Source organism: Penicillium pulvis, assembly GCF_028828015.1.
Source record: "Penicillium pulvis strain IBT 33274 chromosome Unknown contig_1_segment0_segment0, whole genome shotgun sequence".
Classification (NCBI taxonomy): domain Eukaryota; kingdom Fungi; phylum Ascomycota; class Eurotiomycetes; order Eurotiales; family Aspergillaceae; genus Penicillium; species Penicillium pulvis.
The window spans coordinates 1911833-1937778 of NW_026643074.1; the positions used below are offsets into that span (position 1 = coordinate 1911833).

The 25946-nt window shown below is 49.4% G+C and overlaps 12 protein-coding genes across 12 annotated transcripts; 8 read left to right on the top strand and 4 right to left on the bottom strand.

Annotated features, from left to right (window-relative positions):
- Window positions 1–391: 391 nt before the first annotated feature.
- On the top strand, window positions 392–1666 carry N7503_003665 (uncharacterized protein; the record flags this gene model as incomplete). Its single annotated transcript, XM_057063212.1, has 1 exon — window positions 392–1666. The coding sequence occupies one exon, from the start codon at window positions 392–394 to the stop codon at window positions 1664–1666; it is 1275 nt and encodes a 424-aa protein (XP_056924127.1).
- Window positions 1667–1754: 88 nt separating this feature from the next.
- N7503_003666 (uncharacterized protein) lies at window positions 1755–2004 on the top strand (the record flags this gene model as incomplete). Its single annotated transcript, XM_057063213.1, is given in 2 exon segments — window positions 1755–1814; window positions 1831–2004. The coding sequence occupies 2 exon segments, from the start codon at window positions 1755–1757 to the stop codon at window positions 2002–2004; spliced, it is 234 nt and encodes a 77-aa protein (XP_056924128.1).
- Window positions 2005–2021: 17 nt separating this feature from the next.
- On the top strand, window positions 2022–5797 carry N7503_003667 (uncharacterized protein; the record flags this gene model as incomplete). Its single annotated transcript, XM_057063214.1, has 5 exons — window positions 2022–3836; window positions 3895–4023; window positions 4074–4189; window positions 4238–4890; window positions 4956–5797. The coding sequence occupies 5 exons, from the start codon at window positions 2022–2024 to the stop codon at window positions 5795–5797; spliced, it is 3555 nt and encodes a 1184-aa protein (XP_056924129.1).
- A 668-nt stretch (window positions 5798–6465) lies between these two features.
- N7503_003668 (histone H3 family protein) lies at window positions 6466–7161 on the bottom strand (the record flags this gene model as incomplete). Its single annotated transcript, XM_057063215.1, has 2 exons — window positions 6466–6901; window positions 6984–7161. The coding sequence occupies 2 exons, from the start codon at window positions 7159–7161 to the stop codon at window positions 6555–6557; spliced, it is 525 nt and encodes a 174-aa protein (XP_056924130.1). The 3' UTR covers window positions 6466–6554.
- Window positions 7162–7595: 434 nt separating this feature from the next.
- Window positions 7596–8333, top strand: derA (putative ER-associated proteolytic system protein Der1; the record flags this gene model as incomplete). Its single annotated transcript, XM_057063216.1, has 1 exon — window positions 7596–8333. One exon carries the CDS (start codon window positions 7596–7598, stop codon window positions 8331–8333), a length of 738 nt encoding a protein of 245 aa, XP_056924131.1.
- A 2273-nt stretch (window positions 8334–10606) lies between these two features.
- Window positions 10607–12641, top strand: N7503_003670 (glycosyltransferase family 32 protein). Its single transcript, XM_057063217.1, has 4 exons — window positions 10607–11232; window positions 11296–11451; window positions 11514–11873; window positions 11930–12641. The coding sequence occupies exons 1-4, from the start codon at window positions 10954–10956 to the stop codon at window positions 12215–12217; spliced, it is 1083 nt and encodes a 360-aa protein (XP_056924132.1). The 5' UTR covers window positions 10607–10953; the 3' UTR covers window positions 12218–12641.
- Window positions 12642–13432: 791 nt separating this feature from the next.
- N7503_003671 (uncharacterized protein) lies at window positions 13433–14149 on the top strand (the record flags this gene model as incomplete). Its single annotated transcript, XM_057063218.1, has 2 exons — window positions 13433–13760; window positions 13833–14149. The coding sequence occupies 2 exons, from the start codon at window positions 13433–13435 to the stop codon at window positions 14147–14149; spliced, it is 645 nt and encodes a 214-aa protein (XP_056924133.1).
- A 375-nt stretch (window positions 14150–14524) lies between these two features.
- On the bottom strand, window positions 14525–15363 carry his3 (imidazoleglycerol-phosphate dehydratase HIS3; the record flags this gene model as incomplete). Its single annotated transcript, XM_057063219.1, has 2 exons — window positions 15028–15363; window positions 14525–14940 (listed from the first exon to the last, which is right to left on the bottom strand). Exons 1-2 carry the CDS (start codon window positions 15344–15346, stop codon window positions 14525–14527), a joined length of 735 nt encoding a protein of 244 aa, XP_056924134.1. The 5' UTR covers window positions 15347–15363.
- Window positions 15364–15754: 391 nt separating this feature from the next.
- N7503_003673 (uncharacterized protein) lies at window positions 15755–16286 on the top strand (the record flags this gene model as incomplete). Its single annotated transcript, XM_057063220.1, has 2 exons — window positions 15755–15847; window positions 15918–16286. 2 exons carry the CDS (start codon window positions 15755–15757, stop codon window positions 16284–16286), a joined length of 462 nt encoding a protein of 153 aa, XP_056924135.1.
- Window positions 16287–18027: 1741 nt separating this feature from the next.
- N7503_003674 (uncharacterized protein) lies at window positions 18028–21995 on the top strand (the record flags this gene model as incomplete). The annotated part of the gene is made up of 2 exons (XM_057063221.1): window positions 18028–19253; window positions 19307–21995. The coding sequence occupies 2 exons, from the start codon at window positions 18028–18030 to the stop codon at window positions 21993–21995; spliced, it is 3915 nt and encodes a 1304-aa protein (XP_056924136.1).
- Window positions 21996–22683: 688 nt separating this feature from the next.
- N7503_003675 (putative dUTPase) lies at window positions 22684–23205 on the bottom strand (the record flags this gene model as incomplete). The annotated part of the gene is made up of 1 exon (XM_057063222.1): window positions 22684–23205. The coding sequence occupies one exon, from the start codon at window positions 23203–23205 to the stop codon at window positions 22684–22686; it is 522 nt and encodes a 173-aa protein (XP_056924137.1).
- A 342-nt stretch (window positions 23206–23547) lies between these two features.
- Window positions 23548–25879, bottom strand: N7503_003676 (Pet127 family protein; the record flags this gene model as incomplete). Its single annotated transcript, XM_057063223.1, has 4 exons — window positions 23548–25123; window positions 25180–25243; window positions 25294–25597; window positions 25661–25879. The coding sequence occupies 4 exons, from the start codon at window positions 25877–25879 to the stop codon at window positions 23548–23550; spliced, it is 2163 nt and encodes a 720-aa protein (XP_056924138.1).
- Window positions 25880–25946: the final 67 nt, after the last annotated feature.

Here is a 25946-nt window from a genome sequence, read left to right on the forward strand (position 1 = left end):
TAGTCCGGGTTTGTGATTTCAGGAACAAATAGGAAAATAAGGAGAAAAGGGAGGGAAAAAGGCTGAGGCTGCATCGGGGATCATCAGACAGAGAACGGTGATCTTCCCCGTTCCCACCCCCAGCCCTATACTAGGAGTATGTAATGCTGATAACATGGCCCGCAACCTTCTGTGACCCAATCCCATGGTCCGTTTTCGTGCAACTTTATCGGTCTGAAGCCTTCTTTTAAGGTCAACAGATCCACATGATTTTTTTTTATTCTCTTTTCCCTCTGAAGGTGCTGCCTCCTGCTCGTCACGCGATACATGTCGTCTTTACTCCAATATGGTACTTCAGCATACCCTGCCGCAGACCCGATATACAGCATCCTAATCATTCTCCAAATCTCGCATGCGGCCTGGTCATAAAAACGATTCTCGAAAGGCCCCTTCTGATCAAAAGGCTCTGGACTCGCACTTATTCATGGCGTTAACGTTGTCGTCCTCTGGAATACCAGAACGTTTCTTACGAGCAACAAGCAAGTTCAAAATGATCATGAAGATGAAATCCTGGCCAACAACTCGTTCACGGAGACAGCAGAAAGAGGAAGCGGGTCGCTCTTATCTAATGGAACTGCCCACCGAGCTACTACTGGAGATTATTTCACATCTGACCCTGATCCCGGAGGCTGCTTTTGCCTTAACCTGCAAACGCATGTTCGCCATCTCGGGGGAAATCCTATGTTCCAAGTCTCTGCGATTTACTCGTGATTTTGCGCCTCTATTTCACCATTACCGCAACGGACACAACTTTGTTACGCCGCGTTGGCAGTTTATGTCCCTACTGGAAAACTCGCGATGGCGACTGTGCTCCAAGTGTCTGAAGCTACACCCTCGATCCGCATTTTCATCCCGAGAATTAAGGCACAAGCCTGATGAACGCACATGCAACTTGGGCGAGCTAGCGGGGATTGTGGATTTATGTCCATGCAAGAAATTGACATTCCGTGACAAGTTGAACCTCGCAGACGATCTGCGAGTGCGGAAGACCATGCTGGATGCTCTGGGAACTGAATATGGAAGTACGGTCTCGAATCGATACTGCTGGCACACATGCACTGAGCAATATGGCCCCACAGGCCTCAAAGTGTCTCTATTCCCCGAACTCAACGAGGAGAATCAATTGGTCATGCGTACAGAGTACCAGCTCACCACTGAGTCGGGCCAGGTTGGCAAGGAGGAATACATGACCCCTCGATTCGGATGTGCACACCGTTCCGTCGATCTTTGGCTCTCCAGTGTTTATCAAACTACCATCTGCCGACTCTTTGACAATTTCTGTGCCTCATGTCGACGGATCTCAGTCTGCGCCACCTGCAACACCACACTCAAGTGCCATCGAAAACATTCCTTTCAAACGGATGTATCTGGCAAGGTCACTTATTCTTTCTACACTGAGAGATCCCTTGGAGGCACTGGAGCAGAACCTGATACAACCTGGGCTGCTCAAAGGATTCATCCGGCCGAACCATCAATCAGTGTGGAGAATTGCAATGAGCTCTGTCCCTGGACGGTGCGAGAACATCCGCCTCTCACTTTTACGCCCAGCATAGACGAAGAAGTCCTCCAACCTGCTACTGACGAGCGGCCTATGGATTCGTTATATTCGTCGATTCGCATGTTATGAAGCATTTTTTCGGTTATCGCGTTAGGACGTGCATCGCAAGGTTTTGAAGCGTTGGCTTTTTTTTTTTTGTTCTTTTGAATTCTTAATCATGGCGTTACCGGGAGCATTTGGGAGTCAGGATATAATCTTCCCTTTTTTTGGATGTATAGTAATTGCTAGTATAGAGAGAAAGTGATGCAGATTTTAATATCGGAACTTTCTGCGCAAATCCTTATACTTGTAATTTGGTATCGCGACGCTTATCAGCTGACCGCCGCGAGTTTCTCCGCCCCGACGCGGAAAGCATCAGTGATCTTTCGTCCCGCGCGTTTGGTACATCGGACAGCTTCCCTTGGTGACAGCGTATATCGGGGCGATGAGCTTCCCACCACCCAATTCCGGTCAATACCCGTATATCCCTCACCCGCAGTACCAGTCCGGCCACGTCCCCCCGCCGCAGTTGATATACAACAATGTTGCGACCCCTTCGCCATCGCCATATAATAATGGCTATGGCAAGCCGCCGGCCTACCCACCAGGCATGATGCCGTATCCTTCGGCATACCAGGAGTTCCTTCAGCAACATCAGCCACAGCAGCATATGCAGCCGCCGCAGTTGCAACAATCTCCCCTCATTCATCAGCAACAGCAACTCCAGCCTCAACCCCAACCACGAATTCCTCAGCCGCATCAGCAGCAACAATCCCCTCGTCCTCGACCACAGCAGCCTTTACTTCCTCATACTCAACCGCAGTCACCGATGATATCTCATGCGCAACATCAGTCCCCTCGTCCATTGCCGCAACAACAGTCTTATATTCAGCCGCATCAATCCCCGATACTTCAACAGCCTCGACAGCTCCAATCGCCGCGACAGCAACAGCAGCAGCACTCTTATATTCAGCCACGTCAATCACCAATCCTCCAACAACCCCAATCACTACAATCTCCGCGACAGCAGCAGCAGCAGCAGCAGCAGCAGCAGCAGCCTTATATTCAACCTCGTCAATCTCCGATCATCCAACAAACCGAACAGCTGCAATCTCCTCGCCTGAGGCCCCCGCAGTCCCCTGTCCAAAAAGCCCAGCGACAGCAGAGCATATCACGCCCGGCTCCTAATAAACCACCGCCTGTGAAACAATCTCCCGTGCAGCAACCTCGCGTACAGCAACCGCAGGCACAACAATCACAGGTGCAGCAACCACAGGTGCAGCAACCACAGGTGCAGCAACCACAGGTGCAGCAACCACAGGTGCAGCAGTCCCAGATACCGCAATCTCATGTACAGCAACCACAGCTGCAGCAGTCCCAGGTACCGCAATCTCATGTACAGCTATCCCAGGTGCAACAATCCCAGGCGCAGCAATCCCAGGTGCAGCAGTCTCATATTCAGCAGTCTCATGTTCAGCAACCTCCGTCGCTGCCACCAAGTGAGCCTGCACATCAGTTTGTCAATCCAGCCAATTTGTTCGTCGAGCCACCTCTGCCTCTCGCGCCACGGTCTTGGTACACATCGTCATCACAATATGTTGATCCAAGCGCCTTGACGTCCTCCTCTGCGGTTGATTTACCTTTGGTCCCTCTGCCCACTACTTCTTCACCATCTCTCCCTCAACCACCCCTGGCTCAAAGTGCTCCGATAGCTCAGATTGCTCTGCCAGCGAGTCCTCCGAGCAACCCACAGCCTCTCCAAGGACAGTCGAGCTTTCAAATTCCACAAACTGTGAAGGCCGAGAAACATCCACCACCTACTCCAAAACAAACACCTGCTTCAAAGCAAACACTCACTTTGAAGCAAACACCAACCCCAAAGCCACCATCAACACCAAAGGTGTCAGCCCCATCCGAACTCCCCCATCCCAAATCTACCTCCTTGCCGGTTGTCCATGCCATCCCACAAGTACTGGTTCCAGCACCTTCCCCAGACTTCAGAATCAGTATGCAAAAGCAGCAGCCCCAAAAACCTCCGCAACCGAAAAAGCAGCCTTCTCAAAAAACCGGTGACAAAGTAATGAAGTCTAACAAGCCCCCGGTTGACTATCAAGTCTTGCTACTGTCGCTGGCCGACGAATATCTAAATGCCGCTCACCGCCAGGGGACGCAGACCGCGCTGTTATCTCACCCAGCGGATGTGGAGGAGTACTATAAGCTGGTTTCAACAGGGCTTGGATGTTTAGAAGCTGTGTTGAAAGTCAGTCATTCCTTTTTATTCTTTTTTGTCTGCATTTGCCAACTGACCGTATTAACAGAATTGGAGATTGGCGCCTCGGAAAGAAGCTCTTGTGCGACTTCGCTATGCGCGCACGTTGTTTGAGGAGACGGAAAATGATATTGAGGCGGAGACAGCTCTGAGCAAGGGTATTGACCTTTGTGAGCGGGTAAGTGCAATTATATCATGCTGGATCTTACATTGTATTGACTGTTGCAGAACCGCATGCTGGACTTGAAATACAGTATGCAGCACCTTCTAGCACGCATGCTCCACAAAACCAACCCCAAAGCTTCCCTCAAAGCTGTCGATGGCATGATCCAAGATGTCGAGGCGTAAGTCAACATTAAGCCTGCATTCAAAACTGTTTTTAACGTACGCAGGTATCGCCATGCGGCCTGGGAGTATGCATTCCGGTTCCTTCGAGTCTCGTTGTCGCTGTCTTCTCCATCTCACCAAGACTCTGTTCAGGCTCTTCAACACCTGAATAAGATTTCAACCATGGCCACTCGTAACGGAGACAAGGCTGTCTCAGCCATGGCGGCCGTCATCGAAGCTCTGGCACATCTGCAACAGGGTGGTAGCTCTGATTCTATTGAGCAGGCACAGCGTGCAGTAGCTATTGCACGAAGCCACCAGTTAAATGACGAGCTCCGTCATATCCCTCAGCTTGTCACTTTGATTCAGATGGTCGATATCTGTTGCAGCATTCTTGAATACGATGTCAACCAGTCCGCCCAAAAGCTCAAGGTCATGCAATCGTTGGTGGATGAAACACTCAGTAATTCCAACTGGCGATCCGATGGTTCATTTTCTGTTCCACTGAATGGCAAGTCTGCCGGGCCATCTTCTATTGACACAGGAGATATCCTTCAAGTTGAGAGTGGCACTCTGCTCCTGAGCTTCAATTGGCTTCCTCAACATGATCTCTATGCATTATCTTATTTCCTGAGCTCGATCACGTTGAGTGCTAAGAATTCATATGATGGTCGCAAGGCTGAGAAATATCTTGACGAGGGGCTTCGAATGATTCAAGGTACGAGACCCCCATGTTGATTACTGCTTTAACTTTCCAGGTAATGGTCTAACTTTATCTTTAAGGATCATTTACTGCTCCACAAGAAATCCCGGAGTCCATGGCGAACGCTGCACGGCGTGTCGAATGGCGCCGATCTCTGTACTGCAGTTTCCTCTTGCAGCGTGTTTTCTTGGCTTGCTCCCGAACCGACTGGGATATGGCTAGTACATCTCTCAAGGAACTACGACAGGTCGTTCAAGATATCGGACCCAATATCCCCAAGCCTGTCGAGTGCCTGATGGAATATGCCGCTGGCACCATTGCTCAGGCTACGGGAGATCTCGCCGGTGCCTTCAACATCTTTCAATCGCCTCTATTGTCACTTTCACCTTCAGCTAGCAAGACGACACGCAATGACCCTTGCCGTGATACATCCATTCTTGCCGCACTCAACACAGTCCTCCTTATTCGCGATCCTGCACACCCGTCACATTCTCATCTTCCAACAGTGATGGCAACCCTCGAATCTTTCTGTTCTTCCAGTCCGAACAAATACATCCAGGCAGCCTATTTTCTAGTTTGCGCCACTGTCCAAACTGAGTCGACTATCCAGACCAAGCAATACCTTCAGCAAGCGCTGCAGTCTGCCACGGCTATCAGCAACAGTCAGATCACATGTATGACTCTGACTTTCATGAGCTGGAAGTACTTCCGCGGAGTGGTTGGTGAACAAGCTGAAAAGAGTGCGCGGGCTGGTCGAGCCATGGCTAAGAGGGCCAATGATCGCCTTTGGGCTAGTGTAACGGATGAGATGCTAGCGGATACTCTGGAACGACAGGGTAAAGGCGATGAAGCTCAAGGTGTCCGTGAGGAAGGTCAGCGACTTATCATGGGACTCCCACCTGGCTTGAAGCGACCAGCTTAATGTCATTGATACATTGGATGTTTATGTCAGTCGCCAATTGCTTATCAGTGATAATGCTCTTTTTTCTATTCTTATGATTTACTTGGAGAGGCACTTCGTTTATGATACCATTCCATACATAATGGACACGGCGTTCTTATCCTTTGGTTTCTGTTCCAGCGTGATGACTGCATAGCGTATGGGGGTTTTCTCTTGCATCAATTGAATGAATAGCTCTTCGGAGAATCCAGCACGAGGTATAGATACCGAGACTCGAGTCTCGAGTCTTTATAAGTTGGAAATGAATGTGATAGAATCAAAATGACAGGCCCGTGCAGTCATTAAATGCAGACCCTGGTTTCATTTCTGTACCATACTATCTATAAAGGCAACCAAAAACCCCAGCATCCATGCTAATGTACAAACTCCCTGGTATAATCGAACCCGACGGGGACATCACAGCGAACAGCTTGGTGCAACTCACTCGCGTCAGGGACAAGACATTAAAAGAAAAACAAATTAATACACGACAGAATAAGAAACCACCCGGTCAACACCATAACCATAATACGCCAACAGATCACGCTTAAATCCGGAACTTGAAACGCGAATGTTCCGTCTTCGGCCTCTGCTCAACCCCGCAATAAAGATGAGATTAAAGGATCGCGAATGAAACCCCCAGGAGGAAAATGAAAGAGCAAGGTCACTTTTGCGTGACTGATCAATCAATCGAAAATAGAAAACCAGACCAGAGGAGAAAGGAAGAGGAAACGGGCGTTTAGCCGAGACCTGCCCAAACTCCCCGAATTCTGCGCGCAAGCTGAATATCCTTCTGCATAATGGTTACTCGCTTCGCATGCAGCGCACAAAGGTTTGTATCCTCGAATAAATGCACCAGGAAAGCTTCTGCAGCCTCCTGCAATGCCTGGATTGCCATAGATTGCCAGCGCAACGTGGCGCCCACCTCTGCGGGGAGGAGGTCGAGTGCGACTTCACGGACGAGGCGGGCGAATGGAAGCTTAGCAATCAAAAGGTCGTAAGAGCGTTGGTAGCGGCGAATCTCTTTCAATGCGACGGTGCCGGGCTTGTATCGGCGACGACGGCCTGTGGGTGTGGGATCCCCGGCTGTGATTTTTGTAAGTCTAGCGCTCTGGATCATATGGAATTTTATTGAGATCAAGGGAGATTGTGTTTGTTGGCAACGTACGTTGGACATTGGATGTTCGCTTTGCGTTGGCTTTTGTCACTTTTTTGCCAGCTGTTGACTTGCGCGCTGCGCTCGGTGATCCTTCGGTTGTTTCTGCGGCTGGTGCGCTCTTGCGAGGTCTTCCAGGGCTCTTTGCAGGGCTTCCGGGAACCAATCGTTTGGCTGATTTGGTGGGCATTGTGGGTGTTTTAATGGTGATGAACAATTGGGTTTTTAGCGGGGTGGATTTGGTGGTTTGAGCGATTGATTTCTCCCGCTTATGGGGGGCACGCGTCGAGGAATGAGAATCCCTTGCAGGGGTGTGGTCGAGGAGATTATGATGGAATAGATGAATTAGGGTTTCCAAAAGGGATCGATAAGATTACAAATGAAACTCGACAGGAAAGGGAAGAAAAGTAACGAAAATCACGAGTGATATTGAAGGGGCTGGGAAGGTCAATATGAACTAATTGGTCTTAGCTCTTCACGATGACACCTGGAACGTGACCGCTCCTACGCGCGCGCGTCACCAGTCACGTGCACCGATAAGCTTCACTCTAATCGCCTGCTCTTAAGGTTATTAACTTCCACTTGTCCTTACCTCATCTGTCCACCCCACTCACATTCGACATTATGGCTGCACTGTGGGAGAATAACGGGCAGATGGGCCAGTTTCCACTGGAGCAGTGGTTCTATGAGATGCCCCCCGTTACTCGATGGTGGACAGTTGCCACCGTGGCAACCTCGGTGCTCGTGCAGTGTCACATCGTCACCCCATTCCAGTTATTCTATAGCTTCCGCGCCGTCTACGTTAAATCACAGTACTGGCGCCTCTTGACAACATTCCTCTACTTCGGTCCGCTCAATCTCGATCTCCTATTCCATGTTTTCTTCCTCCAACGATACTCCCGCCTGCTGGAGGAATCCTCCGGCCGCTCCCCAGCGCACTTTGCCTGGCTCATCTTCTACGCCATGTCCTCACTCCTCATCATCTCACCTTTCCTATCACTACCATTTCTCGGTACCGCCCTTTCGTCTAGCCTTGTCTATATCTGGGCTCGTCGTAACCCAGAGACACGTTTAAGCTTCTTGGGTCTGCTGGTCTTTACAGCTCCTTACCTCCCGTGGGTCCTCATGGCCTTCAGTTTGGTCGTGCATCGCATTGTTCCCAAGGACGAGATGTGTGGCATTGTGGTGGGTCATGTCTGGTACTTTTTCAATGATGTCTACCCGACGCTGCATGGTGGCCACCGGCCTCTTGATCCGCCCATGTGGTGGCGGCGGCTCTTTGAGCAGGCTGTCGACCGGCCGACCGACGCGACGAATGTCAACCGCGAGTTTGCGGCGGCAGCGGCGCCTGAGGTGCGATAATCTTGTTATGGGGTTCTAGAACCCTGCCAATGGAAAGGAAATCATTTTGATCCGAAGGACATTGCAAGGGATAGCAGTACATCTTTGTCGAAATCAATTGCGTCGCTCTGCTGATTACCGAAAACCCTGTTCACACTTGGCACGAATGGTTGCAACCCATGGAATGGCGCAAGGGCCGGGCCCTGCTGGTTGATTCTGGGGCGAGTTACCCATTGTGTCTGGCAGGGAGACTTGGAGTGTGACCGAGTGGTTGGCAGGACGAAGTTGCTTATGCTCATGCTGTGCCATGGCATGTTTGAAAACCCTTTATCTCGCAAGATTGTCGAGAGATTTGCATCATTTCTTAGCGTTACATTGCGATAGATACCCGACCTGTTTGTGAATATTCAATTGAAAAAAATGAAAAAATAACTTTGCATGTGCGACGTCATAATAGCAGGCAATAATTTGCCCTGGTCCCTTGCTGGGCTATTCATTCCTAACTAGGTAACTACGATGCACAATCAGAGTAAAGCTGGTACTAGCCTCGCAGCCCCATACTCCGCCCCATACAGATCGGCCCTTTCCCCGTCTGTGCTGACGACAGATGACGATTAGTATTAGGCCGCCACTCTACATTCTGGATCCCATGCGTCTGATCCATTGGGGGCCTGGTCCCAAAAGGGCATCGAACAGTAGAAGACAGTAGAATATACCGATCCGGTTAGGGCTGATAAGGCCCTGTAAAATATGATCTAAAAAATTGACATGTGGTGTGTATAAGCCTTCATGTACGGAGTGCTCATTTGTATTACCTGTACTCCGTATAGTAAACTAATCTCAACTACCGTGGCACCTCCCACAAAAGAAACAAGCGTGGCCGATCAAGGATCAGCCACTGTGTAGAGGGTCCCGTATAGTGTTGGGAACGTACGTCATTCCCATCAGGAGGCGCAGATCGGGACCTGTTTTAGGTGAAGACGAACCGTAGCTTTGTCTGGAGAAAAGCACGGATAATTCCTTACCAAGCAGGAAAAGACAAAAGAAAAAAAAAAGAAGATAAAGAAATAACATACTCTAATACTATACTATAATAAGATACTATAATATTATGAAAAAATCGGAAACCGGGATCCCGTTCGGCCGATGAAGTCGTGTGGGAAAGGGATTCGTTATCTTAAAGTCCGCTTACAGTAGACCCTCGCCAAAAAAAGAAAGGAAATGGAAATGCCTGAACCCGACTGGAGCGAACCATGGTGTGGGTTTTGACCAGTGGGTTAGGAACGGGGTTACCGCCTAAGGCTCCATGTTTCAGTGTACCAGATTCAGATCACGCTTACTTGGGGCAGTTCTGGGGGGCGCAGAGGAGGGGTCATTTAACGACCGTCCCGATTGGGCCTAGTGTGGGTGGGGTGTGCTGCGGACAAGCCACCGGTGACTAAGCGGTGGTTAGCGTCGAGTTTGGTCCTCCCCAGAGTGATACGAGTACGTGGGATTTTATTTGATTTTTTGGGGGGAATTTAAACTCCCATTTCTCTGCCGTTTCATGCACTAATTCAACTATTTCGAATCCCCCCATCAATAGGGACACATTTACGATTACGATGGTTTAGGCGGAAGAGACAATTTATAAATAGTTAATTATGTGCCGTCGATGCATGGGGTTGGAGCTAATTATGATTATGGTTGGGGGCGAATCCGTGTCCTACGGGGTGTCCAACGGGGTATTCTACGGCCGAACGATGGACCTCGTGGCAGTTTGACGCAATCTAAACGTACAGAGGGAAAAAAAAGGATTTGGCTTTTGAGGCAAATTCTTACGGTTTGGACTAGGCGATAAAGGCTAAGCACTTGGCGTGCCTCGGCATTGATTCGTATTCTGCAGTACGATACGGTAATGGAAAAGCAGCTTTATTGATCCCCCCTGACCAAATTCCGATGATAAGATCCAGCATCATAGATCGCGACGAACTGGAGTATGCTGTTCGTATACAAGGCAGCAAGTTAAAAGGGCAAGCCACTCCGCCAAAAAGTCTGCGTAATCCAGGAGAAAAAATGAGCGAGTAAGAAGGGCAAGTTGCCCCCACCGGTACTGCGACTCCACCAATCCAGGTACTGCAAAGCTTAACGCGCGGCGAGACTTGTCTGGTTTTGGTAATGACTGGGTACTAAACTTACATGGTGAGTGGAACCCTTCAACTCCAGCCACAGGCTTAAAAGCGTAACATCGAACTTCGCCCCCTTTCTGTACTGGTACCATACTCGTCCCCTGGTACTTGCTTTTGCCCTCATTCCCTCAACGACACTCCTTTTCTATTTTAGCTTTAGTTCTTCCCCACCCGTCACTCCTTATTACCGTTCCTTTTCTACTCTTCCCGCGTGGTCTCAACAACTTTTCCACATCCTCAATTGTCGCCAATCCCGTTCATGACCCACCGCTAAGACAACACTTCCTCCTCCCTTCGCCCCGGCGCCTTGGGCATTTCTCCAGTGGTTCTGCTTATCTCGCAGCCTCGGAGCTCCCTAAGACTTTCGATACGACTACGACCTTCTTCACGATCCCAAATTCTTGAGTAATTTACAATTTGTCGCCTTTGTACTCCTTGCTAAGCGGACGTTCAATTCCGTCTCACATTTCACCATGCGGCGCGGACTTTTGATTTTTATCTTGGTCAACCTCATTATCCTATCATTTTTAATTCGCAGTGTCTCGACACTCTTGTCGCTACTAGTCGAGGATGCCGCTGCAGACGCCATTCACCGTTCGGAACTGCCGTCGCCCAATTCCAGCTTAATTGAAACGCGCCCTCAGATCATCCCCAAGATCATTCACCAGACCTACAAGAACGAGACCATTCCTGAGGTCTGGGTCGAAGCTCAGAAGAGTTGCATTGATCTGCACCCGGATTATGAGTATATTGTACGTTGCTTAGCAATTGAAACCATAGAGAAGGCGATGAGTGGTGCTAATAATGATCCTTAGCTCTGGACCAACGAGAAGTCGCGCGATTTCATCGCTGCGGAATACCCCTGGTTCTTGGATACTTTCGACGGCTACAAGTACCCCATCCAGCGCGCAGATTCCATTCGTTACTTCGTTCTGGCGCACTATGGTGGCACATACATCGATTTAGACGACGTACGTATATCCAGCAATCAGATTATCGGAAATGAATTTAATAGGTACTAACTTTGATTTAGGGTTGCAACCGTCGCCTCGACCCCCTGCTCGCCTACCCAGCTTGGGTGCGCCGCACTGTGCCTACTGGTATCTCCAACGACGCGATGGGCTCCGTTCCTCAACACCCCTTCTTCCTACGCACAATTGAGTTATTGCAACAGTACGACCGCAGCTGGCTGCTCCCCTACGTGACGGTCATGTACACGACCGGTCCGCTTTTCTTGTCCGTGATCTGGAAGGAGTACATGCAAGAGAAGCCCAGTGAATCAGCTCGTGTGCGCATTCTGATGCAGGACGAGTACAACCGCTTCTCCTGGAGCTTCTTTACCCACCACACTGGAAACAGCTGGCACGGAAAGGACGCGCGCTTTATCTTTTGGGTACGTAACCTGAGTGGATCCCCAAATCTATGAAAATAAAACTAACTTAGAATTAGATGGGTCAACACTGGGTGTTCCTGACTATCATGGGCTTTGCCCTAGCAGGTGTTGTCGGAATCTGCCTCTGGTGGACCTATGGCCGTGTGATGCTCCTGGGAGCCCAGTACCGTTACCGCTACACCAAGTTGCCCTCCATTATCAGCCCGTCCCGTCCATCTTCTTCGCCCACCCGGCGTGCGCGACGCATGATGCCCACCTTGCTCCGACGGGTCAGTTTCAAGGAAGACGAAGAATCGGCCGGCGTCACAGAGACCTCTTACGAACTCGGTCGCCGTGACGACTAAAAAGATTCGACTTTCGTCATCATTTTCCTTTTGTATTTGTTGTGTATCGATACGGCCTTTGACACGATCTGCATCAGCATTTATTGTACAACTTTTATTATTTATTTTCGTTTGGGAGCGCATGCATGGTGATCTCAATTCCGTGGCGGGAACCGGGGTTGACGCTTTCACCTGGAGCACATTTGGGTCTTCTGTCTTTATTTATTGCTGGAGATGGGCGACCGTTCTTTTCCCGGTAGCTCTGGGCTTCTGCTTCTTTTTCTTCTTCTTTTTTGTCCCCTATTTACCCTTATCAATTTGTAAACAAAGCTAGATTATGATTCGTGGGGTCGGAGGACTTGCAATTTCTGATCTTTGCATGGGTCTGATATCTCTGGGGATTGATGAATATGAATGGCTCCTAGCAGGGCCAGTTTCAGCTGAATATCCTCCTACGATGCACTTTGACTATAACTTACACATAGTCTTAACATACATTAAGCATACATTAAGCCAGCAAAATCGATTCCTGTATGTCTTGTGATTGTTTTGGTTTTCCTTTGGTGGCGACGCAGGGGAGCAAGTTAAATATCTCTAAGAACGTTTGTACATGCAGATTTCACTCCCAAGAATGATTATTAATGCTAACCTGAATTTGACTGTAAATGATCTTAAATTGTAATCTTCAATTCGTGAATACCTAACTTACCCCAGATGCCGATCACAGACCCTTTGTCTACGATCTGATACGCTACCCGCGAACCCTAGTTTCAGACCCCGAAACTGCTTCCTCATTCAAGGCCTTCTATGGTTCAAAGCAAATAGTGGTTCGATGTCAATGAGTTTAATTATAGGAATGTATTTACAGTGGAATCTATGACCAAGTTTCAGTTGTGATGCGTTGGTCCTATCGTGGAGCACATACTCCGTGGCATTCTCCGCGAGAATCCCTGGCACGCCTCTTTGTCGCCTACACCTACACATAGCATTGAGCATTTCCCAGCGGAATCTATGACTTTAATGAAGTTCCCCGCCTCCTTCCCACCCCATTCAGATATGCTAGGGAGTACTTATAAGCCCCTCCTTTCTCCAAACTCCACTACATCGACACCAGCATCAGCCTTCGGCAACGACAACAACCTTCATTAGTTACTATATTATCCGGCACATTTCAACTCTTCCATACTCATCTATTCCCCTGCTATACCAACTAGCCAGATTATACATTCCATCAATATGTGGTCCATCGCTCTTACTACCACCATCTTCCTCACCCTCTCAACCGCAACCCCAATAAAAAAGTTCTACCACCACAAACAGGACACAGCCCTAACTGAAGCCCAAATAATCGACATCGCACCCACATCCCAAACATGCGATAATCCACCCGCTGAAGGCGAATGTGCCACTGCCGAACAGGCAGCCAAGTTTGCGGCACAGTCTTTCGATAATTACAAAGTGACTTCCAAAGCGGAGCAGGCTGCTATCCTTAGCTTGATGGCATTCGAGACGGATGATTTCAAGTATAATAAAAACCATTTCCCCGGAGTCCCGGGCCAGGGTAGTAAGTTTTTCCATCCAGAGCTATTGTCTGACTCATAATGCTATCATGGATACTAACAAAACCGCTCTATAGCTCGCAATATGCAATCTCCTGACTTCAATAAGAAATACGCCAACTCTATCACCGCACTGAAGGATCAGGTTGCGCAGGTCGCGAATAGTCCTGCTGATCTGTTGGATCTGCTTCGTGGGGATGAGACTTATGATTTTGGTTCTGGTGCTTGGTTTCTCACTACGCAGTGCTCGAGCGACGTGCGGTCTGCGTTGCAGGGTGGTGATGAGAGCGGGTGGAAGAAGTATATCAGTGAGTGTGTGGGGACCACAGTTACGGATGAGAGGAAGGAGTACTGGCAGAGGGCTGTTAAGGCTCTTGGTGTGACAAGCAACTAAACTTGATCCTTGATCCTTGATATTAGGCTGGTTGAGAGTCTTTGATTTGTGGTGTTTTGTCTTCAGGGTGCTGCCGGTTTTTACTGGAGTTGGTCTGTGTGATGGCGTTCTGGTGGATGATGTTTCTAAACCCTGAGTTGTTATGAGATTAGTGATTTATGGTTAACGGGAATCCAAATACGAAGCTACTTTGCATCTATGTCTGGAGTATGAGTGTCCAAATGATACAGCTACCGTACTATCTAAAAATCAAGTTGCGAGCTATACATTCGAGACAATATCATAAAAATAAACTGGTATATCATGGCACCATAATCTCATCTATGTCAACTTTTATGAACATAAAAACATATTTATAAAACTCGGCTGAAGAGTTTATAGCACACCCTTGGTGCTAACGATATCACCCGCGCCAACCTCACCAGCAACCCTCCGAGTGCAAGCAATCCGCATTGCAACAGCCAAAGCCTTGAAGGCGGCCTCGGCCCGGTGGTGGTCATTATCTCCATAGGTGCAGCCAACGTGAAGAGTCACATCAGCAGCCTGAGCGAAACTCTGCAGACCGTGTGTGATCATCTCAGTGCTCAAGTCACCAATCTTCTCGCGCTTGAAGCCGAGATCAATAACGGCCCATGGACGGCTGGAGAGATCAATGACGGCCCAAGAAAGCGCTTCATCGAGGGGCGCATCGCCACGACCGAAACGGGTGAGCGATTGGCGGGGACCGAGGGCTTTGGTGAATGCTGTGCCGAGGGCGAGGAAGGTATCTTCTGTGGTATGGTGATCGTCGACTGTAAGATGCTGTTAGTGGACTGTCGTGGAATCCTTGGGACCAATGCATTCGCATCGGAATTCAGATAATATAGGATTTAACGTACTGTAAAGATCACCCTTGGCCCGCACAGCTAAACTCCAACCCGAGTGCTTGGCCAGCGCGTGCAGCATGTGGTCCAAGAACCCAATTCCGGTTGTGATGGTGATCTGCTGTGTCGGGGTGAACTGGGTCGCATGGCTAGAGCCCTTCTCGGGCACAATACCCTTCTTCACTGCCTCGGCTTCTTTGGGATCTTCTGGCGCGGCGAAGTGGGTGGAGGATTCGTAGGGTGGGAGGACTCCGCCGTCCAGGGAGATTGAAACCTGGATCTTAGTCTCGTTGGTGACCCGAGAAACGACGGCGGTACGAGCAGACATGGACATTTTGGGCGAATTGAAGGAATTAAAGGTGAGGTTGTTATGGTATTGCGGGCCCGGGATTTGAGTCAAAGGGTTGATAATCCGATTTCTGCTTTATCTGAGTCGCTATCGGGAGAAATGTTGATCCGTTGGCGTCACTTCGGGGATTCGGGGTTTGCATTATAGCTCTTCAACACTGGCTGGTCCAGAGATCTTTGTACTGTTGCTTTGGAGCAATCTTGCTAACCGATAGTTCTTCGGCTATCTTGTCCAATTCTTAAAGCTTTGTCCGAGTCAGAAAAGCTCAACACTATTCCGTCTTCCCCTCCAGTTCCCCGCCTCCGGAGCTCAACATCGATAACGCGCATTATCTCTTTTCAATTGGGAACGCCTTGCATTCATTGCTTGAGCATAAAGTCAATTGCAGCCAACATGCCAGCTCCATCGAATCAGCGAGCTGATATCGATCCCCCGGAGGAAATTACTTCCGTGGCGGTCCAAGGCTTTATGACGGGTGTTTTTCGCGTATGCACTGAGAGTTGATGCTCGGAAACCCAAGTCACTAAAGCTAATATTCATCTGGCTTTTGTCATAGTTCGGTTCTGTCTCCATCCTGGCTCACATGATCATGAGCCTCCCACATCCATTCATATTCTCCGCGCCCTCTCCACCAGCTACACAAGACCAACCCCGTCCTCGCCAGTCTCCTTTCTCCAAGGAATATCTCCGATCACGACTCCTACACCGACCAATCGAGGGCTTTTCGGAATGGCTCTCACCGACAGCCCGTGTGTACCGGGGTCTCACACCGCAATTCAAGGTTTTCCTGCAGATGGCGGTCATGACTCTTGGCGGCTATATCTGGGCTGAGCGACGAGTGGCCGAGTATATCGATCTGATTCGGCAGATTAAACGGGCTGAAAGACGAGAGGCGGAGTGGGCATCGGGCACTCGTCGTCCATAAATGCAAAAGTTGCATGACAGCTGACGGTTTCGATTTTGGATGGATCACCCACTGCCTCCTCGTATGCAGTATGCAATCCGCTATCACAGGTCTTTAGGTCCGCAAGAACTTCACGGTGATTATTTCATCTCCTTCTGCTTTTATTTTCAGGCACCAACAACTCCCCTATGACGCATATGCGGATATGTTGACTGGGGTTGAGTGGGTTCTGAGTGGGTTTATACTGGACCCCATTTCCCTTTGTTCCTGGAGGCGTCAAGCTTTCTCTGGTGGCGTTGTTGATCTAATTGGGATCAACCTTTGTACATTTAATTATGTATGATTATTTTTCCCGTGTGGATTCCCTCGACGTCAAGTTTACCCCTGGAGCATCACGGTGCGTGGAGCGCGCGAGTTGTCGATCATGGAGATGTGGGGACAGAGGATCCGTCGACTCCAGCGCAACAGATAAATCTTCTGCCCCTGAACACCTAATTTTGAAAGCTGTATTAATATAATGATGGGAATGAAGCTGAAGCAGTTCCTGCGAGAGACCAACGCTACTATCGGTAGTGTTTCCAGATCCCTGTCATGGGCTGCACTATGTAGCCTTGTTCACCTTAGCGGACGCTTACCCTGGATAAGTGGAGCACGCCTCTTACGCGGCCGGGATAATGCGATCGCTTTACCTTTCGCAGATTGCAGGTTGCATCGTGACTGTCTCAAATAATGGCTTAGGACGCGCAACGGTATATATAAATATCTTTCGTAAAACGACCTCTGTCCAGGTGTGTGTATTAATTCGACATGTGTACGATTTTCTATAAAAAAAATTTAAATAAAAAAAAGTCTAGAATCGTCAACGTTGAGATAGAAACAGATCGAATCTCAAATCAGACTGAAATTAAGGCCAAAACTGCAGTAGAAAAAGTAAAATTGAAGCAGAAAAACCTGAAACATTTGATGTTGATGGTAACTGAACTGCATCCGTCCATTCTTCCTCTTGACTTTCACCTCCTTTTCTTTTCTCCCCCACAGGGTTTATCGAGAATCATTCGATCTCCACTGCTTCTCTTGTCATTCGTTGGATTCATTAGATTGAATCGCCTTCCCTTCTCTTGACTGTTTGCGTTTGGGCCCCTTCTTTCCACTTCAAACCTTGAAATCCAGTTCAAGGTCTTTTTTTTTTTCTCAATACACAGGATCGGCAAACCTGACCTCATTACCCCGACCCTGACCAGGAACACACATGGTTATCGGATTGATCAATTGATCACCGCTTGATAACGCCGGCAATCGCCGTTTTTGGTTGAGTGTTTTGACGATAGCTCCGGTTTCCCCCCTTCCGGCGACCTTCTCCGGTGCAACCATCTCTCGCCACATTATTGACAGCTGCCACTACACCCTAAGTTAAAAAAGCTTCCGGATCCGCTTTTGAGGGTCTTGCTGCTCCTCCTAGCATTTTGCACATCAATTGCTTCCCATGGCGCCGTAAAGATCTATTGTACGTTGCTTCGCCCGTCTCCCCGCTTTTCCCAACCATCAACAACGAACTCGGGGCTCGCTACCCTTTACGTCTCTAGCGAAATCCTTCCCCCCTCACCTCGAGCAGACCTTCAGGTCCTTGGTACTAATGTCGTTGCCAGTGTGAAGGACGAGGGTCGTCGATGAGATAAGCTAATTTCTCTCCACCTTCGCGCCATTCCCGAATTGTTGCATCTCGCCTCTCGCCCGTGAACTCGATTTGCCACCATTCCCAGTCATGGCGGAATTCCTGAGCATGAAACAGCGAAGAAAAAGCCTCAGCGTGTTCAGTCCTGCCCCCACAGCCCAGTCGTCGCAGCCTCGGCCCGCTCATAGTCGAACACCCTCCGATGACACCCTGACCAGAGATAAGAAAGCCCGCCGCAATTCTGGGTTCTTTGGCCGGCCCCAAAGCCCCAGTAGGAAAGCCAGCGGCAGCGGCCCTAATGTGCTTCGTCGCCCAGGGACGGCGGCTGCAGAAGTGGCTGCCTGGTCTGCAGCCATGGCCTCCACACCCACACTAGAGATCCCTCACCCTCGTCGAAAGTCATTACAGAAGAAACGAGCGTCGGTCTTTGGCTCATTAAAGTCGCTGCATTCGTTGGAAGATGATGATCCACTAAGCGCATCTGTTGGCTCGGTGGACGAACCAAACACCATCAGTCCCCGGAATATGATTTGGTCTTCAGCAATCCTCCACTATGGTGAAATCCAGACGACTGGTGGCATGTGGAAGCGGAAAAGTCAATACCTCGTCCTAACGGATACGCATTTGGTGCGCTTCAAGAACCAGAGCAAGGCCGCGGAGACTTTCCCCTCAATTCCACCTTCTTATAATCCGCGGGCTCCGGCGTCGCACCGCCAGTCCGTGGCCTCGATCAGTTCATTGCAGGACATGCAACTGATGGTCTCGACCGAATCATCAGCCGGGATTCCGCTGAATAGTATCATTGCAGTCTACATGCTCGAAGACGCACGGTTATCCCCCACGGTTGAGGTGGCCTACCTGGATGAGCGCACGCACAAAGCGTCTTTGATTCAAATGCAAACCCCCGATCAGCAAGAATTGAATCTTTGGATGGTGGGAATTCGCCAGGCCGCGCAGTTGACACGAACGAACGACCCACTGCCGTTCGATCGCGGTGCGGTGGAATATGTAACCAGGATGTTGGAACACGAACGAGATTACGATCCGGACACTTTCCGAATGTTCCGCGTGATACAGATCGCGTCGAGCAAATCACCGACCCGTTCGTCCTCGGAAGACTTGACCAAACTGTCTCCGACGGGCTGTTACCTCGTGATTGGATTGCATAAGGCCCATCTCATTCCTATGCAGAAAGCTGCCAATCGATCATCGGTCGTATCCTTATCGGACATGGATACAGTCACCTCGTTTGGTCTTATGAACTTAACTAGCTTATCTATGGAATATGGGGATGATAGTCTACATCTGACATTCCGGTAAGGACTCACGGTTGCATGTGGTATAGATAACACTCGCTAACATTGCCTAGGGTCCCCTTGCGCAAATCATTCAATGTTTTCTTGGCTTCGGTGCACTCCGTGGAAGTTGCTTGTTGGATCCGGCAACATACAGAGTTCCTGCGCCCGCTGTGGACGAGGCAGCCGTACGACTTTGTTGTCCCACCTGATTTGCATAACGCCCAAAACTTCCCTCCAGTTACTTTAGACGAAGATTATGGATGCTTTGATCGAACGCTAGTTGCCTATTCCGCCAGCTACGATGTCGATACTTCAAATATTCGCTACACAATCGACTTGGCATGCGAGGATGCCCCTTGCTTCCGCCTTCTCCGGCCAGCTTCACCTTCATCTTCAGGCAAACCATCTCGATATAGCGCCTTGGAGCTGATTGCGGTCCTGCGTGCGCTGCGATACAACGAGTCTTTTCGGTCTATCTCATTCCGTGGTATCAATCTTGATGCGCTACAAGGCATCCGTGATATGCATGGTGTGGACCCTGATGTTCATCTCGACAGGTCTGGGTCACTGGTACATATTCCTGGGCAAGGAAGTTTGAGCGTTTTATCACAGGAGGTGCGAGCGTTGGCGCTGAAGAGTGCCTGGCTTCGCCGATTGGACTTTGCTTATTGCCTTACCCGAACCCCAACTCTGGACAAGGGCAGCCGGGACCCGGGCTGTGGAATTCCCGAAGCCCTCTTCCCGGTTTGTCGGCGTCAGATGACGAATGTTGACTGGGTGGTTCTTAATGGTATCAAGCTTGGCGAATCGGATCTGGATTATCTGGTTGATGCCGCTTCACAGAGCCAGAGCCACCTGCGAGCCTTGGAAGTTGGAGACTGTGGATTGTCCGTTCACGACTTGGATCTTCTGTTGTCCACTCTGGTAGCTCAAGAAACAACGCTTGAAGCGATTAACATATCCGGAGTTCAAGGTCGCTTGAACCCAGATGTCTTACAACAGTACATTGGTTACTTTGGCCAGATCCGGAAGATCAACCTTTCCCGCATTTCGCGCACATCAGGCTCGGATCCGTTAATCACAGCAGAAATGTTATTTAACTGGGAGCTCGAAGAGCTAATTCTCAGCCGCACGGCTGTCAACCGTGAGACTGTTGACTCCATTGCTACCTATCTGGCAAGTGATCGTTCACGAAATCTTCGTATGCTTCGACTTGATCAGTGTGGCCTTAGCGGAGAGGATGTTGCTATGTTTATGCACTCGATGTCTGCTGGACCAGACGCTCCGCGAAGTCTTCATTTGCATGTCAACGAAAATAGACTTGACAATGGTTGTTCATTCCTCTTCGACGCCATTGCGAAAAACATGACTCCATCTCATGTTTCCATGCAAATGATTGATTTCAAGAAGGAAGAGCATTTTCGACAGCTAGTCGATGCTCTCCGAAAGAACAAATCAATCCGGTACTTGGATATCTCCAAGGCGTCGCTTCCGTACGACGCCGGTCCTGAGACTTGCAAGGCATTGCAACTCATGTTTGAGCAGAACGACACACTCGAGGCTTTAGATATTAGCGGCGAAAACGCACACCTCGACGTTGCTCGGTTTGGCATTGGACTCAACCTGGCCTTGACCGGCTTGAAAAAGAATACGTCTCTCAAAGTCCTCCGCATTGAGCACCAGAAGCTGGGCCTCCAAGGCGCCAATACATTGGCGTCGGTTCTAGAGGAAAATGAGTCATTACGTGAGGTGCACTGCGAGAACAATGATATTAACCTACAATCCTTCACGGTATTGGTTAATGGTTTACAGGGCAATCGGACATTGCTAAATCTCTCCTCCATGGACCGTGATCGGGCCCTGTCCCTCGACAGAGTGCGCCGAGAGGTTGACAATGTCCGTTGGGACGCTAGTCCTGTTGAAAGCTCCACAACGAAATCCATCCGTCGCTCCCTTCATGCAGCAATGGGCGTCCGGTCTAGTGGGTCTAGCAGTCATAAATTGACCAAACAAGCACCGGCGCATTCTCCATCATCATCTATGGACACCTCCGCATTCGCAAGTCAAAACGTGGATTTGGTCTTGACGTCACTGCAGCGCAAATGGGACATGGAAATTGATCGTTTGCAACGATATCTTCTTCGCAATTACAACTTTTCTCAAGGAATTGTGGGCTCCGACGTCGATGATAGTGCCAGTGATGGTCGACCCGCAACCGCAGCCAGCCTTGGCACTATGTTGGACAATCTGAAGTTCGAGGTAGCCATATCGGCGGATGAAGTCCAGGCTTCCCCTCCCGAAGAGCCTCCTGTGTCTATCCAGGTGACTGTGGACAAGCCAGACCCTCCTCCCAAAGCGAAGCCACCGGTCAGACGGAAACTCTCAGCCAAGGCCAGCAGAATGAAGAGTGAGCCTGATCTGCGGCCCCATACTGCTCGGGCCCAGATCTTCCCACCAGAGTACGGATCGTCAAGCCCGTCGTCATCTCGCCTGGCTTTCCCTGTTCCCGCCATGCCTACGGCGATTACCAAAGCAAGCAGTGTACGGAGCGCACGCAGCTCTAGCACCGTGTCAACCAATGCTGGTAGTGCACGAAGCACTTACGGCATCGCCTCATCTACGCTGAGAGGCTTCCTTACAGGCAGTGCCTCGAAGGAGCGTCGTCGGGTAGAGTCGATACGACCTGTATGTGTCTCAAATGACAAACCCCCACAGCTGGACTGGTCACCTCCCAAGCTGGACTTGCAGGAGCTCGAGTAGCTTGAAATGCTCACGTTGTACATATGATGTACCGACATGGAGCATGCCACACCCTTTCCTCCCATCTTCTTTCTCTTACTCTTTTCTCCCCGAGTCCTATATAGGATATCTTCGATACACATCCTCCTCATTCCTTCTCTTTGACACATCACCTTTACTCCTTTCATACCTCCCACCTCGAAACATACCACCTGATACTGATATCCTGAGATCGTTTCTCAAATTTTTGATCATATTTTTCCGGCGTTTGGCACCTTGTCTGAACAATCATCTGAGGCTTTTGCCAAGATCATTTGCCTTGTTATCATTCATATTACCTTGAATCCCATTTGACCCTCTGTCCCATTTGAAGGAATCCCCAAACAACATGGCGCCCTGCATATTCCGGTTTGGTCAAGGGCGGAATTGGTTGGTTACCAGGTCATATAAGGAGTCTGGCATCAAGGAGCGACGGTGTTTTCTTTTCTTACTTGCTACTTATTTCTATTGTGTTGGATGGATTCATTACCGATGAGCCTTGTGATTGAAAGTATGAATGCTTGCATCTCTGCTCTACTTGTTTTGCTTACACATCTCCGATCCTATGCTTGTTTGGGTAATGGTTAATGTTGATAGACGTGTATAGTGCCGAATCATATGAGATTTGTATCAGTCTTTGTCATAAGCTACGCAGCATCTAACATTTATATCACACCTTCTCTACCCCATCCCGCCCGACACTACAAGTAGAAGCCTGATAAATCCCCTTGTACCCCTCAACAACACCCCCCAACTCCTCAAAAACAATCTGCGCAAGCTTACTGTCCCTATAAAGGACAACCCCATGCGGATTCTTAACTTCCATCAAAGCCCCCATCACACCCTCATACCCAGCATCAACCACCCCGGCAGAAATGTTCACGCCAGACCTCCACAACGACGACCGAGGGAAAACACTGGCCATGCAATCTAGCGGAATTTGAACCGTTTCGTTGAAATCGACTAGATAAGAGCCTGGCTGTAGAACAATTGCTTGGTTGATGTCAAATGGGAGAATAGATACTTTGGCTGCTTCACGCCTGGTATTGTCGAAGTCTAGGGTTGCTGCTGAGGTCCATTTTGATATTTTGTGGAGGGTTAGGTCGATGCCGCAGGGTTGTTGTTGGTGGGTTATGTCGCGGAGATTGCGAACTAGGTTGCGAGTTACTATTTCGAGGCCGGTGATGATCATGGTTGTAGATATGGATGGGATCAATTATATAGGTAGAATCATAAATGCAGGGAGATATGGGTTTGTTTTTATATTAGAAGATGAGCACTTGAGATCACCCCGCTTATCGCATGGCGTGCTCTTATCACTGAATTGATGTGTCTAGGCAAGGTATGTTGGTAAAAATTGAGTTAAGATGGAAAAGCCAACGCCAAAACATGCATTATACACTAGGGCCTGATAGGACCACGAGGCCTATTCCCAAACAAATCACACAAATCACATCTAATAAATAATATACAAGGAAGACATTAGTTTCCAATTTCACCCTCAAGGTGAAACCCAGTACTCAGGGAGTTGACTTTAATTCGGGTACACGATTGTACCATGCTTCTTATCAATCGCATCCTCCATAGCACGGTACTTTCGGCCCTCCTGGCTGATCTTTTGCAGTTTTCTGGCGTATAAATTGCTCACGACACCTTGCGCGTCCTCGCTTGAGGTTGACAGGGCCTTCCTGCGCCGTTCCTGGCACATCTTATACAGCCTGTTGCCTTGTGAAGCTGACAGCTCTCTGAGCTCGTAATCCACCTCCCATTGATCCGATTCAGTGAAGTAATAGGGCCGTTCAACAATCTTGTCGTTGACCTTGTTCTTGATGGATAATGCCATGGCGAAGATTTCTTTATTTGGGACTTGCTCCTTCTCCTTCTCCGCCGAGGAGGTCATCGGTTCAGGTGGTGCGTCCGAGTCGTAGATGGCGGAATTAATATCGGAATCAGTTTCCTTCTTCGCTGCAGCAAGTTCGGAGTCCTCCTTCGGCTCCTTCGGGGCAATGTTCAACAGACGTTCTTGGTATGCGTCGATTTCTGCTGCGTTCTTGGTTTGGATTTCTTTGATCTGCTCCTGAGTGACGGGCTCGGCGAAGACGTACATGAACGGTGTCACCGCATCTCGGGTCTCAAAGTGGAAACGCAGGGATTGCTTGGGGAAGCGCTCGGTCGCCTTGTCAAGAACTTCATTCCATAACTTCAGGCTCAGTTGGAACTCGGTATCTCCCAGCGCAGTGTTTGATTGGCCATGCAGGGCCTGGTCCATTTCGGGCAGACTGATGTACTGGAAACCGAAGATACGCTCGATATTGTGATGCGCCACAAAAATACCGTCCATGCGGCCAACGCGCACTTGCAGCGAGTATTTTAAGAATGCAGCCCGGATCATGTCGAAATACTCACGCTCATACGACTCATATTCACCGAACCGTCTCTTGATCTCATAGCCAAGTCCATTTTCGAAGTTCTTCGCGTCCATACGGATGGAGACTACGGCGCGTGTCTTGAGGTCAAACATACCAGTTCCGGGTAGTCGGGGGTCATAAGCATCGAGCTGTGAACGCATAACGAAATCTCCCGTGGTGGAGTAGTGATACGATTCGGGAATCGCCTCTTCCTCCTCGGGGGTGATCTTGTTCTTGCTGGACCGGCGGTAGCGCTCAAAGTCTTCTTTGGGCATAGTAAGCAGCTTCTCCATTGACTTGCCCAGGTTCATGAGGATGTTGGCCGAGTCAAACTCCTTATCCGCATCAATGGCGTACACGCCATCCTGGTAGTGAAGAAACATAGCAGCCGGGGCCCGGAGTAGACGAGTAAAGCTACGCAGCTTGTCGGGGAATCCCTGAGAAATTTGACGGGTATCGATAGGTCTCCAAGCAGAAAGCAGATAGTGGAAGTGGGAAAGCACCGAGGTCATGCTAGATGACGATCCTAAGTATTTCTTTCCATGCTCAACAGCAACATCGCGAAGAGCTGTATCTTTGGATGAGGTGATATAATCCTTGAGAGTGTTGAAGTCAAATTCCGTGACTGACATGATCTCGCCTAGGTATGGATCGAAGTTGTAGACGCGGGATCGAGGGTCTCGTAATTGATAAACACCAGGGCTATGCGGCGTTAGGATATCAGTATACTCAAAAAGATCTGGGAGAACATGTCTTACTTGAAGAGAACTCGATCAAGACCGAACGAAAGACCAGGGACAGGGGCTGTAGGAATATCCAAAGCTGTACAACATTAATAATCATTCAAGGCAGCTTCTGCAATGAAGACTCACCTTCAATCTTGTCTGCCCGTATTGATCCAGCATGATTTTTTTGGATAAATGACTTGAGGTGTGCAAATTCTTCGCTGCTTGATCCTTTCGATCTCGGCTTCTTCGGTTTGGCTTTGCTGGTCTCTTCCAGTATTTGTTTCACCTGAGTGACCCCGCGGACAGGCTGGTTCTCCTCTGGCTCATCTTCTTTTGGTTCTTTCTTAGGTCGGATTGGGGCGTCCTTGTGGCGCGACTTTTTTGTATGAGGAGGGCGTTTGCTACCGGGTTTCCTGACACCCTTAGATGGCGATACCGAAATGCCATCCTGAGCAGACATCGCGTTAGTTTTATCACAGCCAAATATGACGATGCGCAGCCAGACACATACCTTCTTCACCCAATCTGAATTAGCAAGCTGAGTCACCGGTTTGGTCGGCACGTCTTCATTGCTAACCGCCGGCTGGTCTCCGCTTGATATTGAGCGCAGCGTGGGCGTGTGATGGAATTGGCGCAATGTAGATGGCGCGCCATATCGGCGGGTTAAGCAAGATAAGCAAACATGGCCTCGGGCAGGGTCTGCGACCGCCCGGAAAGAAGACCGCAGCATGCAGGCTAATTTATGATGAAAATGACATAAGAACCAAGCAATTGACGTCGGGTATAAGACAGTTAGG

Bases quoted from the DNA above. Each gene is read 5' to 3' on its own strand.
- N7503_003670 (XM_057063217.1), top strand. From the start codon at position 10,954: ATGCGGCGCGGACTTTTGATTTTTATCTTGGTCAACCTCATTATCCTA. The intron at 11,452-11,513 runs GTACGTATATCC...ACTTTGATTTAG, and splicing joins CATACATCGATTTAGACGAC to GGTTGCAACCGTCGCCTCGA. The intron at 11,874-11,929 runs GTACGTAACCTG...ACTTAGAATTAG, and splicing joins ACGCGCGCTTTATCTTTTGG to ATGGGTCAACACTGGGTGTT.